This window comes from Anopheles merus, chromosome 2R (assembly GCF_017562075.2).
Source record: "Anopheles merus strain MAF chromosome 2R, AmerM5.1, whole genome shotgun sequence".
Classification (NCBI taxonomy): domain Eukaryota; kingdom Metazoa; phylum Arthropoda; class Insecta; order Diptera; family Culicidae; genus Anopheles; species Anopheles merus.
In genome coordinates, this window is record NC_054082.1 from 17,937,924 (window position 1) to 17,957,420 (window position 19,497).

At 46.3% G+C, this 19,497-nt stretch overlaps 1 protein-coding gene across 1 annotated transcript in view; it reads left to right on the forward strand.

Annotated features, from left to right (window-relative positions):
* Positions 1-806: 806 nt before the first annotated feature.
* Positions 807-19,497, forward strand: part of LOC121590241 (homeobox protein abdominal-A) — a gene marked incomplete at its 5' end in the record, with an annotated part of 43,073 nt that continues 24,382 nt past the window's right edge. The window contains 3 exons of the mRNA XM_041909724.1: positions 807-2,232; positions 2,374-2,565; positions 15,821-16,008. Coding sequence (XP_041765658.1) covers positions 807-2,232; positions 2,374-2,565; positions 15,821-16,008 — 1,806 coding nt within the window. The remainder of the gene's footprint in view (positions 2,233-2,373; positions 2,566-15,820; positions 16,009-19,497) is intronic.

The window sequence follows — 19,497 nt, forward strand, 5'->3', positions numbered from 1 at the left end:
TCCTTACCCCTCTCTGTTAGGCGCGTGTTCGCATTTTCCGGTGAGTGTTTGAGTGTATGTGTGTGTGTGTGTGTGTGCGTTGATTGCGATTCACTGGTTCAGTGTTGATAAACAGAGTATCGAGGCCTACTTCTGTGATCCGGTGCGATATTACCGTGGTCGTCATCATTCTGGCACACCGTCTCGTGACAACCGGATGTGTACTGTGTGTGTTCGTGCAAAGCTTAAGGTGGACGAGTTCGTGCGGTGCGTGTCAACATTAAGGAATGATTTTCGTGAGAGAGCTTTTTTTGCAGTAAGGTTTTTGTTGATCATTATTTATGATGATTGTGCAAATGTGAGCAGTGAATTGAACAAGTCAAACGGAATGGTGAAGTGAAGTAATGCAAGTTTATAGCATGCAAAAGTGAGTATAAATAACGAAAGTACAATAGTGAATGTAAATGACGGAAAACAAGTGCGCTAGTGTAAATGAAGATTGAATGTCATACAAGTAATATCAACCAATTTTAACAGAAACACAAAACAAAAGAAAAACAAATCATTCAGTCAATTTAATTTGAAAATGTTATGAAATCACAAAAATAACAATAGCTAGTGAAACAATTAAACGGTAAAATTGCGTATCTCAAATAAAGGTGAAAAATTACACATTTGGTGCAATCATTGCCCGTTTTGTGTTAGTTGTGAAACATTAATAGCTTGTGCTACTGTGCTTATGCGTGACACTGAAACAGCTGCTCCACAAAAAACGTATTAAAACCGAAAAACAACAGCGTTGAACGCACCCGTCTCGACGGCGCTGAACACTGCCAGCGCCTGCCCATCCGCCGGGGACGGAACCGTACAGTCCGGACGACCCGGTACGCACCGGGTACCAAGCATTGACGCTGGCGGCCTTCCGTTCACCCGGTCTGCTCGGAACGCATGGCTTTGGCTTCGGCAGCAATTTCGGGTTCCGCGATCCATCGACGTCGTCGCCGTCCGCCGCGTACGATACGGCCGGCCATCCCGCCCTGCCGCCCGCATCGCTCGCCGGTGCCGCCGGTTCACTGCTGAACCTGTCGCAGCACGCCGCAGCAGCCGCCGCCGCCGCCGCCAGCACACACTTCCGACCAGCACATCACACCGAGTCGGGCAGTCCGGTCAATCTGTATCTCGGCGGCACGGGCGTAGGCCGGGACAACGCACACGACCACCAGCAGCACGGGACGGAAAGCCCGTACGGCCGATCGTACCACGGCTCGGTGGACGGTTCGGGACTATCGGCACTGTCCGAGCATCTTACCGGCGGGGGGCTTTCGTCGTATGGTGCAAGCGACCCGGACAAAGCGGACCAGGACGACGAAATCAACATCCTACCGGACGGATCGCGGGGTAACAGTCCGGTCAACGGGCGGCTGAACAGTAGCAACTACGGTTCGGAGGGCAGTCCCGAGCCGGAGGGACGCGAGTCACGCTCCAAGCACCGGCGGGAAGAATCGTGCGGCAGTCCGCTAGGCAGTGCCCGCTCGTACTCTAGTCAGACGAAGGACGGTGAGCTGGTGGGTCTGGTGGGCAGCTATCCCCTTTCCGGCAGTCCGCACGGCGGCGAGGACAGTGTGGGATCGTCCCGGAGTCCGGAAAACCTTTCGCACGGCGGCAGCACCTGTGGCCAGTCGGCGGGATCGCTTCCGTGCCATTCGACGGCGGGCGCAACGTCGGGACATTCCGGAGCATCCGTAGCGTCCTTCGCTCTTTCCGCCGTTGGACACCAGCTGGCACAACAGCAGCAGCAGCAGCAGCAGCAGCACCATCTAAACCATCATCACAACCCCCAGCATCATCATCATCACTTACACAGTAACAACAACAACAACAACAACAACAACAGCAGCGGTGCAGTGAACCACAACCATCTGGCGAAGGGCAAAACGCCGCACACGATCTCGGACATGCTGGACCACAAGCTGCAGCTCAGCTTCCTGGGGCCGCCGCTCGCGGCCCTTCACTCCATGACGGAGATGAAGGCGGCCCAGCAGCAGCAGCACCACCACCACCATCAAGGCCACCCCCAGCCCCACCAGGGAGGGGCTCAGGGTGCGCCCCATTCCGGGCCGGTCAGTCCGAGCCAGCAGACGGCCGTATCGCAGACGCAAACGCATGCCAGCACGGCCAGCAACCCGCACGGTATCGATACGATACTGTCGCGGCCGCCGCCCGTCACCACCGCTCAACTGAATGCCTTAGGAGGTAAGTTTGGTGGGCAAAATCGGGGCGCTTCGAACGGAGCGGAAACCACAGTTCGGCCCGCTCGGTCCGGCCGGGTTGATTGAGTGAGTGCACGAAATAATGTTCCCTTGGGGTGTTCGCGTGTTGAACTTCTCGTTCCAGGCGGTATGCCCCGCTTTACGGCGGCCGTCGCTGCGGCAGCCAACATGGCGCAGTATCTGTCGCAACAGAACCACGCCAACGGGCCGATGAAGGCCCACGCCGGCCCGCTCGTCGACCGGACGCATCTGTACTGGCCCGGGCTGCAGGGTTTGGTCGCTAACCCGATGGCGTGGCGCGATCGGTTGGGTTCCAGTAAGTATGCTTTGTTCGCTTTTTCGTATTGTGTGCGTGTGTGCAGGGGCAGTAACCATTGGTAGAATCTTCCTCGGAAACAACCAGAAGGTCAGAAACCCTTTTTCCCGACATACAGCAGTGACACACCGTGTACATGTGCAATTTTCATGGAGCTGGTACCATAAAACGCCGGAACGGTCGTGCGCCCAATTAATCATCGGAAAATTTGATGGATCGCCGTAAAAACGATGATTGAATGTCGTAAAAGCCGACGGGGACTCTCCCCCCCCCGAAAAATGATCCCAACATGTACGCGTGTGTGTGCGTCTGATTACACGCATCGTTCGTTGCCGCCTCGCACACCTACCTGGCCCGGGTGCACCAGCGTACGCAAATGGGCGCTGGGTTGCAGTGCGTGTAATTGGGCTCTAATATCGTCGCATTAATTTCAACAACACACACGCGTACACTGTAATGTAGGTTATATCCAGCTTTTGGAGCTGAGATAAAGGAGAGTGGGTGTTTGGGGTTGTGTCACTCGAAGGGAATGAGTGACGTGTTTAACCCGCTTTTCGTTAGTTTAATAGTAGTAGGCCATGATCAATTTGCTATGATACAAACGAGGAGATTATAGGAGAGTGCGTAGTTAGAGGAGGGACATTACACTATCGTGTGTTATCTAAGCAGCAACGACTTCACATCAAACAGGGGTTGAGGGAATTGCTAGGAATTAAATGAAAATATGAAGCGTTCGTAAGACGTTTGGTAAAATTGGGAGATAAACACGAAATTTGTTAGTAAATGGTGGGATAAATGACAACATTTGTTTAACTACTTTCATAACATTTTTAAATCAAAATATATGTAGAAAGGAAAGTAGCATAAGTCTTATTCATTGATTGAATCGTATGAGATTTCTAAATCCTAAATTTAAATTGGGAAAATGGCAGTTACTCAGACTTTTGGGCATTGGATAAACATAAACTTAACTTGCTATGAAGATGTACCGGGTTTCATTAATTAACAGTTTTATTACAAGTAAAAGGTTTGTGTTACACGATATTCTTTATTTACCAAAAACCCACTAAGTTGTCAAATGGTATTGTCACCGATTGCTACAAAACCAGACGTAATACAATGCTCATGAGAACCGTTACTACAAATGCGTTAAAAAAGCTACAACAGTTTTTTCGGCAGCAGTTTTTTTTTCGAATATTACCATGTTTGTTTGATTGGAATTATGTAACAAGAATGTTTGATTGAGAACATCTTTCAACATTTTCTTCATCGTTTGATTAAATTGTTACATACCATTGACGGGGTATTACCCAACCCAACATTTGCTATTTGAGTATTAACCCGATAGTCGTATGAAAATGTGAATCCCAACGACTTGCTCCTTGTAAATATTATTAAATTAGAGAACAAGAAATGAATTATCTCATGCATCGACGCCATTAATTCCGTTCCTTGGGCACTATTCCAACGATCCATTAGGTCCGCAGAGTGGATAGCAAAATAACCCACGGTAGATGACAGTGCCAAAGCCGATCGCGAGCAGATCCCGTATGGTGCCGATGTATCGACTTTTTGGCAGACGATATTTTACCCAATTGTGACCACACGCACGTACGACGGACAGACACACTCGGTGTACAGTTTGTCGAGCGCGTTAGACCACCAGCAGGAGTTGGCAAACCGTGTGAGGCATCGGTTAGTTGTAGTATTTCGGTGTACGCAGTTCCGGCCTCCGGCCCGGTGTCCGGCTTGAGTGGTGCAAAATCAGAGCATTAGCATCGGGCAAATCTAAAGTCATCCAGTATCGGTAGCGTATTAGCAGATGATAGGGATCTTCCTCCCTAGGCGGTAAGCACAGATTTTCAGACTCTCCAGACACACGATTTAGGAAGCGACTCGGTGCAATGGACGCTGGAACCACTGGACAGGTTCCATATTCAGTGCTCCAAGCGCATCGGTCAATCGGTGTGAGTGTGTGTGTGTGTCCAGTGCATGTCTGTACGGTATGGCCGGGGCACAAACCTCCTAAAGTCACCGGGCACACGTTAACAGACTTTTGACTCTCTATTATAAGTCGTCCATTGCATGTCAATAGCCGGATAATGATGATCCCCGGTGGGCCTTGGAGCTGCTGCCGTTGATAGGCTTGGAGCCATTGGTCTGAAAATTGGCTTTGGAGCCCGAGTTCTAAAACGAGCCCACTGCACCGGCTTCACAAGAAGCGTAGTACACTCTCAGCCGTGATAGCACACAACGGTCAGTGCATCGGTCGGCCGGATGAACGTGCTTCTTGAAATGATGTGGAAATTACGAGGCACTTCTCGTACCGAACCGGGCGTAACCGTGTGTTTGAGTGCTGTCCTGTCCCTGTGATGGACACCGTTTGTTGCAAATTGTACAGCAAAGTAGTGTCCAAAGTGGTACACACTCACACAGACAGACAGACCGATGGGGACAGAGAGCACCAACGAGAAGAAGCCAGGGTAGGGATGGGACAGTTTTGTGGGCAGTTTTTCCGACCCAGTGTGTGGCGAGGTATCATCAATTATTCGAAACATGTTGAAGCAACAACGGGGAGATCCCAAGCCCAAGCGCCGCTGCTGTCTCCATCGGATGCTTTTAATCGTCGCGAATCGTCGGACCAGGATGTCGTTGGGGAGGAAAACGGAAATAAGGACACCACGTTGTCCGTGTGATGATGCTTTGACAGAGATAATTGACCGATAGACAGCTGTTAAATTGTTTCTTTATTGATTTTCTCTCCGGCTTTCGGGTACGAGTTGGACACTGGGATTTAACCAACGTACATCACAATCAGGCATAGAGACATTACGGGAGGGAGAAAGATGGAGCGGGAAGCAGTCCTACATCGTAATGTTCGCCCCCACTCGGTGCAGGTGGACATCTTTCGCATTCGGATCGGTAGATTGTCTTTATTCAATCAGCAGTCATGTAAATACAACTGGATATATGTACTTGCAGCTAGCATTCTAGCCGAAGCCACCCTTGGAGCGTATTTCATCAGATACGCTGCTGTCAAGTGTTGAAAGCAACTCGAACTCGATCGCTGATTAAAACGCTAACGATGTAAAATCTCAACTCTTAGTACGTAAAAATGTCATAAAGCACTGGCAATCGTCGTTACCATTACCCGTTGGCAAACACACGCATCGGGCACGCTTGGAACAGATGGGAAACGGGAATGAATCGTTTTAGCGCAATCGTCTCCTATCATAGGTAAATAAATACACCTTATCAGCGATTGATATGAGTCATTATCGCGTCAATTGTACCGATGGGTAATAAAAATAAATATTGTTCCAATCGATCAAATCGAACAGTGCTTGTTTTGAGGAGCGGCGTGAAGGAATGAACTCATTTGCCGGTTTTGTGTTTGTTGTTTTCATAAGTAGATGTTAGAATAATGCTTATTGGAATGTTACAAAAATGGCCATACATTAGTGGAAAGCTCCTTTAATCGTTTAATTTTGAAACGCCTCAATTTGTTCACCATTTATTCCCACGCCTCCTTGTCGCGTCCTGCTGATCGGCTAGTTCGATTTTCTTATCAGACATTTGCCTATCCGTCACCATCATCCGTCAGGGCTAATCGAAGGAGGCAATGTAACACAACAGCAACAGCAGCAACAACAACAACGCTTGTACGCCCCTCCGTCGCCCTGCCCCACACCGGCACGTGACCCATCACGGTTTGTTTAGATATGCAGCGTGCGTTCCGATTGCCCTGATGGGTGGAATTTTATTGCATTTAATTAAACGTGTGGTTGTGTTGCTTGCCCCTTCGCCGCCCTCCCCGGCGGCAATAGCTCGATAAACACAGGCTGCGCTGTAGTAACGTCATACACCGGAGCGCAAACTGTGCCGGCATACGGCAGTTCAAGCATACGGTAATTTCTAAACCCACCTCCTCGGGCACCCTCACTCACCCGGGACAATTAGGAAGTATTCTGTGACGAGCAAACATTTCTATTACATGCAATTAACAGTCGAACGTGCCATGGTTGCTGACACGGTATGGTTGTCGCCAGCGGACAAGGTGCCAGGTGGAAATGGTGCAGATTTTTCATTTGTGAGCATTTATTCCTGGCGAGTGGCTTCGGTGGTGGCTTTAGTGCCATATCGAGCTAACAAAGACAATACAAAATGGCTAGTGGCATGTTTTTCAAATCCATTATTATGTTTCCAAGTGCTGCAAAGTGTCGTTGCGGAGCGAGCTGATTACAATTCGAACCCTGTCTACCGTAGCGACGGGGTAATTATAATTACCTTTGAAGGACATTTGGAGCGTGTCGGCACAACGAGTGCATTGTAATGTGGTGTTGATAATCGAAACGGTTTGTTTATTCCAATACACGTATAACCGATTTTGCCCTGCTAGAACGACAACGACAAAAAGGGCATCCAACTTTAATCCGTTCGTTCGCTTTACTTCCCGATCGAAGTTCGTCGAACTTTATTGCATCTGTAATGCACAAAGCTGTTTTAAAAGTGTGTACTCATCTCTCTGTTATCGCTCTCTCATTTGCTCTCTCTCTCTCTCTCTCTCTCTATCTTTCGCTCCGGCGCTCTTAAACACCAGCCCTTCCATCTTAAGTTATGTTCCCTTTCGTTAAGCTCAAGCGAAGCAGGCGGTGTGAATGCTCGCTTTGCGGTGGTAAAGGCGTAAAAATCGATGCACTCGTACGCTTTGGGTGGATTTAAATAAAAATGGCGTGCCACTGTTCACGACCACAACTGACTGTAATGAAAAAGTACCACTGTAGCTGTAGGGGAAAAAAAATGAAAAGCTCGGTGTAAGTTTGAATTTTCTCTTCATGCAGTTGGCATAAACACTCACACTAATGGACGGACTGGACAAGCACAAGTGCAATCGTTTGTGGTGATGCGCTTTGGTGGCGCAAAGCGTTGTTTTTTACGTACGTACGTTTTACTCACACAAACGCGCACGAACACGTTGGTATGGACTGTTGGGGTTGTCATTTTTATTCCCTTGCGGTTGTGTGCGCATTTGATGTGTCGAGAAAATAGTGAATTTTCATGTCGAATAGTAAATGTATTTGTTGGGAAGCTGAGCTTTAGGAGGTTGCTCTTTTTTCATGAGTAGATCATATTATGTTTAATTACATTTGGGACTACATTAAATTGTAATGAAAATCACAGTGACAAATGTGTGGCAATAAGGTTAAAATTTTCAATAAAAAAATTAAAATTAATTAAAGTGTAAAATAGATTAACACTCGTGATATTGAAAAATGTATAATTTGTGCAAAGATCCACCATGAAATTAAATAAAAAAAAATCGACATTTCCTAGCATACGTTTTTGAGATATTTTTCTAATTCAAAAAAAAAACGCTTAAAAAAGCTGCCAAAACCCAAAGCCCTGACCTTTCTCAAAGCAGTCGCAGAAGCCATGTGACTACGACAAAGCATCATCGTCTCTCCTGCTGACTTAGCAAGTATTTTTCTCGGACCCTCGCGTGCTTTTGTTCATAAATACGTTGTTGATTATTTTTTGAACAAATGTCCCGTCCACATATTTATGCGCCGTCCCTTGGACCCTTTAGACCAAGGCACTAGCGTGCGGAGCTAGTGTCTAGTGTTTCAAACACCATCAAATCATTTATTCCTCGTCGTCGTAGCGTCCTTCGTTGGAGTTTGTTTTCTGTTGCAAAAGAAAAAAAAGAGAAAAACCAAAACCTCGCTCCCGAGAAAGGATCTTGTTGATGAGATTCGATTTAAATTTGATGACCATAAACGCATATTATATGGCGCCGTTCAGTACGCCCAGAAATGTGTGTTCTATTGGTGAAAATGAAGGCCTTCCTGCCCGCCCTTCCGCCTGGAAGCGGTGCGTACGCTCCAACCCGAAACGCGGGGGGAACACGTGTAAGCAAGCTATATTGAAATGGAGCCTAACAGAGCTACAACACCACGCTAGAGAAAGATGGTGGATTGCGAAAGAAAAGAAAGAAGTACGGCACATGGAACAACATTCATAAATAAATGAAACATTTTGCACCATCCACCAGCCCACCACCCTTCGAAACGGAACAGTGTGGGCGCCCCGGAGCATGCTCGCCACTGTATCATCATCGTTGTGCATGTGGAGTCCTTGGGCGTTGTGTTGCTTTTTTCCTGGCCGCTCTAACACACACACACACACACACACCAACCAGAAATACATAACTGAATCTCATTTTCCAACGAGCTGCCTTCATAAATATACAAAAAAAGAAGCAGCCTTCGGTGGTGGTGAATAGTGGCGAAGATTCAGTATCTTGAACGATTCGTCTTTCCGCGTGTGAGAGATCTGTGCGAGCAAAGTGGCACCGACTGTGGCTGGGAGATCGATGCTGACACACTTCCACACACAGCTGTGGGGCGAATTTTCACCCATTCTTTGTTACGTATTCTCCCTTCCTTCCGTTCTCCTCTCCTCAACCCCTGTTGTATCTATAATGATGTCGCTCCATAATCATCCAATCACGGAGTCTTCAAAAAACCATCCCCAAAACGGGGAAGGCCACCCTGAACTGAGAGGGGGGGGGGGGGAGATTGAAAAGCAGGATACATTGTACCACGCAGCCAGCGAAGGATGTGTATGTATGGGGAAGGTTTTAAAACATCACCCACACAGAGTTGCGAGAAGCTTCTGTATGTGTGTGCGTCTGTGAACGTTTCGTGCACCGGGAGCACCGTTGTTAGTGTGCAAGTGCGATAGAAGCATGATGATTATGATGGTTGTGATGCTGCGAAGGGGAGTTTTTCCTCCTAGCCGGAGCGAGATAACTATAGCAACCATCAAGGAAGAGCGCCAAGCAAGCAAGGAAGAGCGATTTTCCCAACATTTCGGGTTTTTGAGAGATGGGGTATGGATGTGTGTGTTTGTGTATGTGGTAGAATTTTCCCCTGAATGTTGGATGACAAGAATGGTTGTGAACGAGATGCATGAAAATTGGGTTTTATGTGTCTAAAGCCCTTTTCCTCTTGCTGTTTTTTCGGACAGCAGCAAATAAAAATCATGTTAAAGATTAGTTATTCACCAAGTGAGGATAAATTTAAGGCGTTTTTGATAGAACTAGTTAATGGATTATTCGAATACGTCGTTTTTCTAATGTACACTTGACACCAAAGAACACGTCTGGGAAAAGTTTTTCAACCCCTTTTTTATTAAATTGTGCAATGCTAGCACATACAACTAAGGCGAAAAAAGGAGCACTGAAACGCGCTACGTTTTTCGTGCAAAACGTGCAGATGAAGACGCCCGAACATCGACAGTCTGTAGCATCAAAACGATCCGGACGTCCCGGACGTTACGGGGAAGACATGTAATGCCGGGAGTACATCACGTGATGTGTCGTTAATATAATAAGCACCATCTGCCGATAATGACGTCGTGGCCAGAGCAGTGAGCCGGTGCGCTTGGTTTCAACAAAAAACTCCCCTGCTCCCCTCTGCAATCTGCCGTTCCGCGTCGATCGTTCGTCGTGTGCTGATGATGAAGTTGACGTTGAGCCGGAGCTTCCATCCGGATGACAGCTAGCTCGCTGTACAAAGGGACCGTAGAGATGGGAGAGTGATGGTTTTTCTGCGTGAACCGTTTGAATACAGCCGTGTGTCACTTCCCTGGGACTCATCCTCCCATACACACACACACACACACACACCACACACACACACACACACACACACACACACACACACACACAGCTCCCAGCTTCCAGACTAATGATCATTAAATGTTATAATTCCGCAGTATTTTACGTCATTTGCCGGCCATTATGCAGCAGAATGTTCCGGGTTGATGCGCCCCCCCCCCCAGGCGGAAAATTCGTTCCAGCCCAGCCGGGGAAATCGGGGAAAGTGTGCAAAAGTGACTTTTTCCTTCCACCATTCTGGTGGCTGCCCATTTTGCCGTCGGAATGGCTAAACATATTGCGTTCGTCTTCTGAGCGCTTCACACAGCTGACGATGCTTGACGCTATCACGAACCATCGCTAGACGCTATCACTTCCTAAGAAAAAGGGGGCCGTTGCCTGGTGCTTGCCTCTTGGCGGAGGTGTTATGTTGGGGTTTGGATTTAATATAGCATTTTTATGTTTATTGCTCACTTTCAAGCGCTGTGACGCTTCCGCTTCCACTTTAATGGGCTTTGCGCGTAGCTCGGGACGCGCCCTGTGCTCGACTAACCGGACAGCCAGGGGGGATTTTTCCGGGGTGGTGAAGGTTCGGCGTGGCACAGCCTCCCGGTGATTATCGTTATCATTATCGTTCTAGTTACTTTGCACAGTTTAATGATGATGTTTGGACAGGGGGTTTCAATGGTTGCCGCTTTAGGTGTAAAAGCTTGCACTGTGCGGTCACCACGGTTTGTAAGCGTTCGGTGGTGGTGGTGGTTGTGGTGGTCTGTAAAAGTGTTTCAAATGCTTTGGTTGCTCAAGCTCAAGTAGAAGGAGAAAAGCATAGCAAGTGGGGCAATGTAGCAGCACTTTTTACGTCCGTTTAATGAAGCGCAATTAAAATTTGAAACAGGAAAAATCTCGGCTTCAAACGAGCATGATGGTATAGTTAAAGAAGCGCAAGCGTATTGAATGCTCGTAAACATTCGACCAGCAATAAAAAGTTGGCCAAACAGATAAACATATCGCCCTAATGGCCGCTGGCTCACATGTTTAGCAGCCATTGCAAATAGCCGTTAATTGAATGTGTCGTTCCGTGTGTGCGGTGTACAAATATTTGCCCTTTAGTGTACTGGTTAGTGGCCGCCAGTAAATTACGGCAAGATTGGTAGAATTCATTCCAGCGGTAGGCCATAAAATTGATTTGTTTTCTTTCTTGCTCCACACCAAGCCGTTCCGACTTTTCACGCCGTTCGAAATAGTTTACCAACTGGTCGAAAAACAATGGACAACTTAAATAATGGCAACATCATCATCATCACCATCACGATCATGATGATTATCATCATAACCTTAGTGTGGAAATAGACAAAAAAAGAAATAGTGCATCGATAAAGTCCAGCAATGATGTGGCCTTTGCAAACGGTCCAAGACGTTCGCTCGTCGGTTCGCTAATTATGGCGCTATGCAGCCCCGTTCAAAAGCCCATAAAGCTTGTGCTGCTGCTCTCTATCTCTGTCTCTATTAAGAAATGGGTGCCCCGTAATGGTCGTAAAAGAATTATCACCCATTCGTAATGTTTCGGACGGTTTCGGACGGAGCGTCTTGTGTGAGATGAAGTTCGCTCCAGGTTTGTGGTTCGAGTGTTCGAGGAGCACTGGAAGAAAGGCGGTTGGTCATTTCGCTATTTCGGTAGCCATTCCGCTGTCTTTACTGCAATCATTTCTATCAGCCATAGCCATACGTGTGCGTGTGTGTGTTAGTGGAAAAGATCGTAAATCGATAAATTTGTGCTACCAAAAAGCGATTCCACTAGTTCCAAGGGGGTTCCACCGGTTTGGTGCGCCGGGGAAAAGTGACAGTGGCCGAGAATTAATTTTACGACCCACAGAACCGTGCCAGCTCCATGAATGGTAGCAATTCACTTGCCTGTACATTCCACGTTGCCACTTTGCCGCTACCGTTTTTTGTGCTGGGAGTGAGGCACAAACACCGGGGAAGGAAAAATATTTATCACATTCATTACTTTAATTATGATTGCCGTTTTAATTGCCATCTCTGCCATCCGGAACGCATCCTTTCGAGTTTGTGTGTTTGTGCGCTACTACTCCAGTGGGAAATGTGGGGAGTGTGCGTTTCTATCGACAAAACGGTAGCCCGGTTTCTGTAACCTAATGGAAATGGAAATTGCCAAAGGATCTGCTCAATGTGCCTGTGCCTTCGGCTTCGAGTGCGGTGTTCGGAAAAAGGATCGCGCGGGTAAAAGAAGGAGCAAAAATTTACATACAAATGGTTGGTTGAAATGGTGGAAATATGAATAATTAATCCAGTCCCTCCGGGCCCTCGATCCGAACCCGATCGGGCTAAAAAGGGTTTCACAAAGCGGAGAGTGCAGTGCAGGTTGCCCGGGGGACCAAGCAAGCCCGAGGATTGAAAGTAATTGAAACAAAGTGTTTTGAATCTGGTAGAGGGATAATGCGTGATTTCGTTGTACTGGGTTGGTGCACTTTTTGTGTGGAAAGGAAATTAAATAATAAATTTTGTAAATTGTGTAAAGAAAATTAGCAAAACTGCAACAGTTGGAAGCATATAACAGAACCTTTACAACCATGTTCTTTAAGTATATTTTCAAAATAGTTTTAGATAGCTTTTTTACTACTTAAATAAATAAGTTTAAGTTCCCTATATAACCTAGCACTATGCAAGAATTCTACTATCTCTTCAAACGAAATCCTCGGGATGCTTAATAATTCGTTATCACTGACGATCGGCAACATAATTCGGACAACCATGTGGTCGCCATGTTTCTGCGGTGCTAAACCCACCCGGGAGCCTTCACACCCGTGGCACACGAGCATCCATTAATTACTATCACATCGCGTCGTCTATCTATGTAGTTTTAATTGTAATAAATGTTACGTTTATTTTACAATTATACCGAATCGATGTTTTATGCCTTCTGCGACATGCCCTTTCACCCTCACCGCACCCGGTTTCGGGCGGTCGTTCGATCAGATACACGGTGCAACCGCAAACGGTCGACACCATCGAGTGCACCGCCAACCACCGTTGGGTGTTCAATAATGGCCACACATCCCCGGGCTCGCTGGATTCTCATTATCTTGGCCAACATTCATATGTCATAGGCATAATTATATCGCTTTAATTATATTCCTTGCTCCCTGTGTGTGTGTGTCTGATCTATCCCATCCCAGTTTATGGGGTGAAAGGGTTGTCTGGATGCGTGATCACTATCAGCGACTATCTCTATCCCCATTCTATTGGTACTGGTAGGGAAAATAGGAGGCTAGTGTGGGCCACGGAATGTGGCAATCCATGGATGACATTTCCGAATCGCTCGGTTTGTGATATAATTTTCCGCGCTTTCCATTTGATGACCCACCTCCTTCGGCCTTCCGGGTCTTCCGCAACACTGGTGACACCATCATGCGTGCCAGCGGTGCGCTTTTGGGCGGACATTAATTAGAGTTTCATTAGTTTTAGATATTAATTCTCTATTTCGCCCACACGCGCTGTCTGTCTGTCTGTGTGTGTGTGTCTGTGGTTTGCAAGGGCAGCGACAGCAACAGCGTCATTATTTACAATGTATCACTGTCACAGGCAGGCTTGGGCAGAAGGGGGGGAAACAGACAAAAGGAGGGGTCTAAAAAAGGGGTCATACAAGCCGCGGAGGGAAAACTGAGCATCTATCACTCCATTTAGTGGAGCAGCGATCGCACAAAACAGCAAATACAACATTATGCTTACGCTTTATTCAAATTCAGTTTCGGCCAATCATTAGTGTTGCTGCTGATGCTGCTGCTGCTGCTGCTGCTCATGATTAATTGTGGTTTATGTTGGTTTGCAAGGCTATCGATATGTAGATATTTGCAACAAATTAGTTGGGAAATCATTGACACCAGTGTGCTTTTTGTCGAGCGAGGATATGAGTTGAATTGTTGATCTATTTGCCTTTTAGAACATTGTAGTTTCTGACAGTATTTTTGTAAGCTATCTCTTTATTTCTTCTATGATGTTCACAATTAAACTTAATTTCTATACACTCTTTACATCACTGAAACGTTGATTTGTGCATAAAACATCAAATTAGTCTTGCAAATTTTAAATCCTGTTTATTTCCCCTGTAGTGTGAAAGAAATTTGTTGTCCTACTTTGATCCGTTCCGTGTTCAGCTCATCTTGAACAACTCGAAACGCCATTCCACCAAAACTGTACGTATATTTCCCTGTTGTTGTATTTTTTTTACCCATTTCTTACGTCTGCTACCGCCAGATGTGACCAACTTTTAGCGCACACAATATTTGCCGTAGAAATAGAAAGAAAGGGAACAAGGAAGCAGAAATGGTTCGCATTGCCGTTGTCGGATGCTTTGATACATGGTAGCCACTAGAGAACGGTTTATACTACAACATCATCATCGTCATCATCAACGTTCGTCGTCTTCGTCGGCTCGCCATCATCATCCTTACGTTTCTGATCTGGGACGACCGACCAGGGAAGCCTAAAGCTCATCCATTGCGTACGCTTATCAACGGTGAAATTCTCTCGTTGTTAGCCAATTTATTTTTGCCCGGTTTTGGCCTTTTTTTCTGCCACCCACGTGGCACCACCGACTACAGAAGAGAGATAGAAAGGTGTCTGTGTGTGTGTATTTTTTTTATCTACACAAGGAAGATTTTCCTTTTCGCGCCCTTTGACAGGCGGTCCTGTTTGGCAGAGCGGGCGTTCGTTCGGCGACAATGTTTTGCGCCCTGTACTCGGTGTGGTGTGTTGAAAAATGAGATTTAAAGGATTTGGAGCAGCTTTAATTTAACGATTTAACAGGGTAATGTTTTTTTTCCTATTTCGATCTTTTTACGCAGCGAACAATGGTTGCACGCAATGTAATGTAAAGAGCAAAAATCGTGCGAAAAATACAATCCAAACAGTTTGAGCCGTAAAATTGAATGCATTCTAAATGAGTAGCGTAGAACGTGCCGCAAAAGTGCAGTGAAATCACGCAACAAATGGAAACCAGGCTGACATGCCGCAGAGCACACGCTGCTGTGCTGTGGCGTGTAATTTGACACGCTTTCCCAAGCGCAAACGCCAATGGAAAGGTAAACACACGCAAGCACAGTCGAAGGGGTGGCGCGGTTTGCCATCTTGCGCGGCGCTGCTGCCAGGATGAAGTTATAAAACGCTCCAAAATATGCCACCAGTAGTGGGTAAGCAATAATCTTAAAATACCGAGAAGCTTGTAACGACCTTGCTAACAAGGCGAGGAGCCGCTTGTGCATGCGGCGCACGTAAAACCTCGGCTCGGTGTGGCGGTCTCGGTGTGACAGCTGCTTCTGTGGCGCTCGATGGTACCAAAATTGTGTACTGCATGTCAAGGTGTGTGCGTGTGTGTGTGTGTGTTGTGTCTGGTTTTTGGAGTAAAAGGTTTTTGGGTGTACGAACAGTGTCTCGCCCAACGGTACCCAGCCACATACGCATATATTCACACGTCTAATTATGTTCAATTTCTGGTAGTGGACCGACATCATTTCGCAACGGTTTAGATTTTGCTGACATTTTCATTTCCATTTTTCCATTTTTCCCCGCTCTTAGTGTCGGCCAGCCTGTCGCAGAGCCATCACGCCCAGGACAAGGACGGCAAGAAGAAGCACACCCGGCCCACGTTCAGCGGTCAGCAGATATTTGCCCTCGAGAAGACGTTCGAGCAGACGAAGTACTTGGCCGGTCCGGAACGGGCCAAGCTGGCGTACGCGCTCGGTATGACGGAGTCGCAAGTGAAGGTAGGTTTTTCGCATTTCTCGACATCTATTGCACCTCATAAAAATCATAACGGGCGGTGTGTTCACCTCCCCGCTCCTCCGCAAAAGAGAGGGATCCAGGACCTTCCCGTACCTCGCGTGGGACATTTGAAATTTCTGGAACGATGTAACACATTTTTCTGATAGCGGTGTTCCGACTCGACACCGCAATCCGATCGGTAAATGTCTGCTTCGAAATACATTTTAACCCTTGTCGCTTTTGTTTCGGGCGGTTAAAAAAAAAAAAACTAGGAAACCCTTTCCTCTCCTTATGCGGTTTTGTGAAGCGTCGGACTATTATTTGCGGCCAGTGTTTCACCCACACCGGATGTGCGCTGCTGGGCCAGGGCCTTCAATCAGCCAGTTTTACAGCCTATAAACCCGGTACCTTGCCATCCCCCCGGTGTAGGAGCGATAAATCATACAATATTAGATCAGTCCCGGATTGGATTCGGTGTCCTGTTTCTTATGTTCTTTTTTTTCCGTGCAGTTATGAGCTTACACAGTAGCGTGCCGGTTTTATGGCGAGTTGATGGTTGGACTCTCGTTCTCAATTGGTTGCGGAATTTCATTTGCAATCGATTTTTTTGTTGGTGGTTTTGTTTCAAATTAAATACGATATTAGATTACGATTTCATCGGCCACAGGAGGTGTGTGTGTGCACCAAATTTGTATTCATTTCATGACCCTGGTAACACATTTTAAATCAAGGGTTTAGTATCGGGATCGATTGCATTATTGGCACTGAGTGGTATACCAGATTGGGTATTATTAATTTTGTACGAAAAAATCCCAACGAAAATGTCCAGTAAAAATTATGTTTATGAAGAGGAATTGGGTTGTTACGAAAATTACCATCTTTGCTTCATGAATTTTCTTCATTCTTGCGCAATATTTGCGTTGCGTTCACGCCAATATATGAATGAAAAAGACGTCCCAGTTCAAGTTTAGATGACTTTTTTTAATATACTTTTAAAAGCCTGTGATCTTCTTCTTCTTTTGGCTCAACAACCGTTGTCGGTCAAGGCCTGCCTGTACCATTTGAGGGGTTGGCTTTCAGTGACGTTTGGATTACCCCCCATAGCAGAATTGTCAGTCCTACGTATGGCGGCACGGTCTATTTGGTGTTTGAACCCATGTCGGGCATGTTGTTAAGACGTACGTGTTGACGACTGTACCATCAGACCGGCTCAAAAGCATCTGATACCTGTAGTCAAATGGTGTATGCATTCGTTGAGGGACTTGTTACAAACCCAGGTGTGGTTCGATCCTTATGGCAACTGTCTCCTATGGAAGTAATTAAACATAAAACACTGAATTAGAAACTTCTCAATACAAATTGATTCTTTTCGTTGTACAGATGCTGATACACATTCCTTAATTTCTGTTTCTTACCGTCATACTATGATGGTTTGTGGAATTTCATCTCAAAGACTGCTATCTTTCATAGATAAAACATGTAAAGCTTGTAGCTTCAGCAAATGGATTGATTATTAATCTTCTAATCTACAAATCAAATGTCATTAATAACCCCTGAATCAATAAAAGGCGTCGAAAGGATCCAAAACAAATTGCTCCAATATATTGGGAAGGATTGTGTTTAAAGATTTGTTGAGGAATTTGGAGACAAATCACTTGAAAATGCAAACGTTTCACACAAAAAAAAAACATCCCACTGACCATTCCAAGTAGAGTAGAATGTGACATGGAAACAGAAGAACCATATCCTTAGATTTATAAAATCCTGAATCCTAGGAGTTAAACCAGCACCGAACCAAAAACGGATCAACCGGAAGGGGTGGAGATGCCACTTGGTCCAGAAAAAAAAAACCAGAACCGCAACGACCACCATTACCAACGCCTTGAAAAATCACCAGCCCGGAACGGCTCGACCAAGATAATCGATGGGATTTTGATCGTTCCGTCTGGTTCCGAGTGTATAGCTCAAGGCTCAAGGCGGTGTCAGAACATGCTGTCGATAGATACACGCACGTGTTTTTAGTTTGTTTGTTGTTCTCTCGTCTGCAGTATCTCGCTGGAAGCTGGGATAAAAACACAGGATAAGGATGCGGCGTGTCTGGTGCTGCTGTTACACGGTGGTCAATTGAATTAAAACCGAAACCGTCCCTTTGCTCGCAGGGCCAACGCCACCCCTTTCGCATCCGAATCGAAGGGCAGTGCGAGGGTTGCGACATAAGGGAAAACGGTCGCCTGCTTTAGCCATCGTTATACAGTTTTTAGGGGGAGAAAAATGGTTTCCTATTGGCCAGCACACCGCCAACCCGCGCGCGCGTGTGTGTGTGTTGAATGCCCAAGCCGGAATCTCGATGTTTACAAATTGGGTAATTGGGTGCGGATGTTTTTCAATTGAAGGGGTTTTAGCACCTTTGATTGACAGCTTTGAGCTGGCGCTTGCCGTTTTACCCACGAGCTTGCGGTTGCAAGGGCGAACGAGGCGAACGGTTTTGTTACTTTCCGGGGTGACTCCCGAAAGTGATCCCTTTCTCGGTTTCCCGGTGGCTCGGTTCCTTTTTAAATGGTTCGATTTGTAAGGATTTGCTGTCAAATGAAGGATTTAGGGAGGGCTTTGGGTGGGATTGTGTCTGGAAGACGGTGCAGTGCGTGGCCGATGGATGGTGGCCGTATTCTAGATAGGCTGATAGGATGGTTCTAGTTGGAGGGAATAGTTTGATTGAATGGAGTTTGTGTTGCTTTTGAATCTGAATTTTAATACGATTTTTTAAAAGTATTAGGTATTAGTATGGATGCTATATTATGTTCATATATGAAAAGCTAAATTCAAGTTTCTTTTATGTTTTGTAAGTTATTTTGGACTATAAAAATTAAGTAAAAATATATTGTAGGTAATTAATCCATTCTACAGAATCAGTTTTTTAAACTAAAAATCAAAATCTCAAAAATGCGAATAATTGTTGATAGCAGAGCTTCCGCTCGATCATCCCATGCTCCACCTAGCTTCTGGGGTTGGAACAACATCCAACATCAAAACCCCAGCAGTAATAGTTCCAAAACAAGAAAACATCTCGCACCCAAGCAAGGTGAACAAAACCATTCCTTCCTACTTCCATACTCATGTGAGCGAGCGATAGCGCCCTGTAGAACATGGTGCGAAAATAACGGGGAATCATCATCCCAACATCAGTTCGTGCAGCGCAGCACGTGCTTTGCAAAAAGTGGGAAATGAACAAATGAAAATCCTTTGTGTTCAACCCACTATCCCCGGCGTGGGCTATCCTTTCGGTGTCGTGTCCCGCAGCACTCGGCAACATAATGCAAATCCCGTCCGCCTGCCGCGTCCTTCTGAGGCTTGCTTTCCGTTCCCTGGATGGTGCGAGCATGAGCGCTGGTATCTTGCTATATAATCATGCAATTTCTCTAATTGGGGGGCTGAGTGAAGGAAACCTCGACCCCCAATCGGGCGTTTGCGGGCACAGCAAACCGGCACAACGA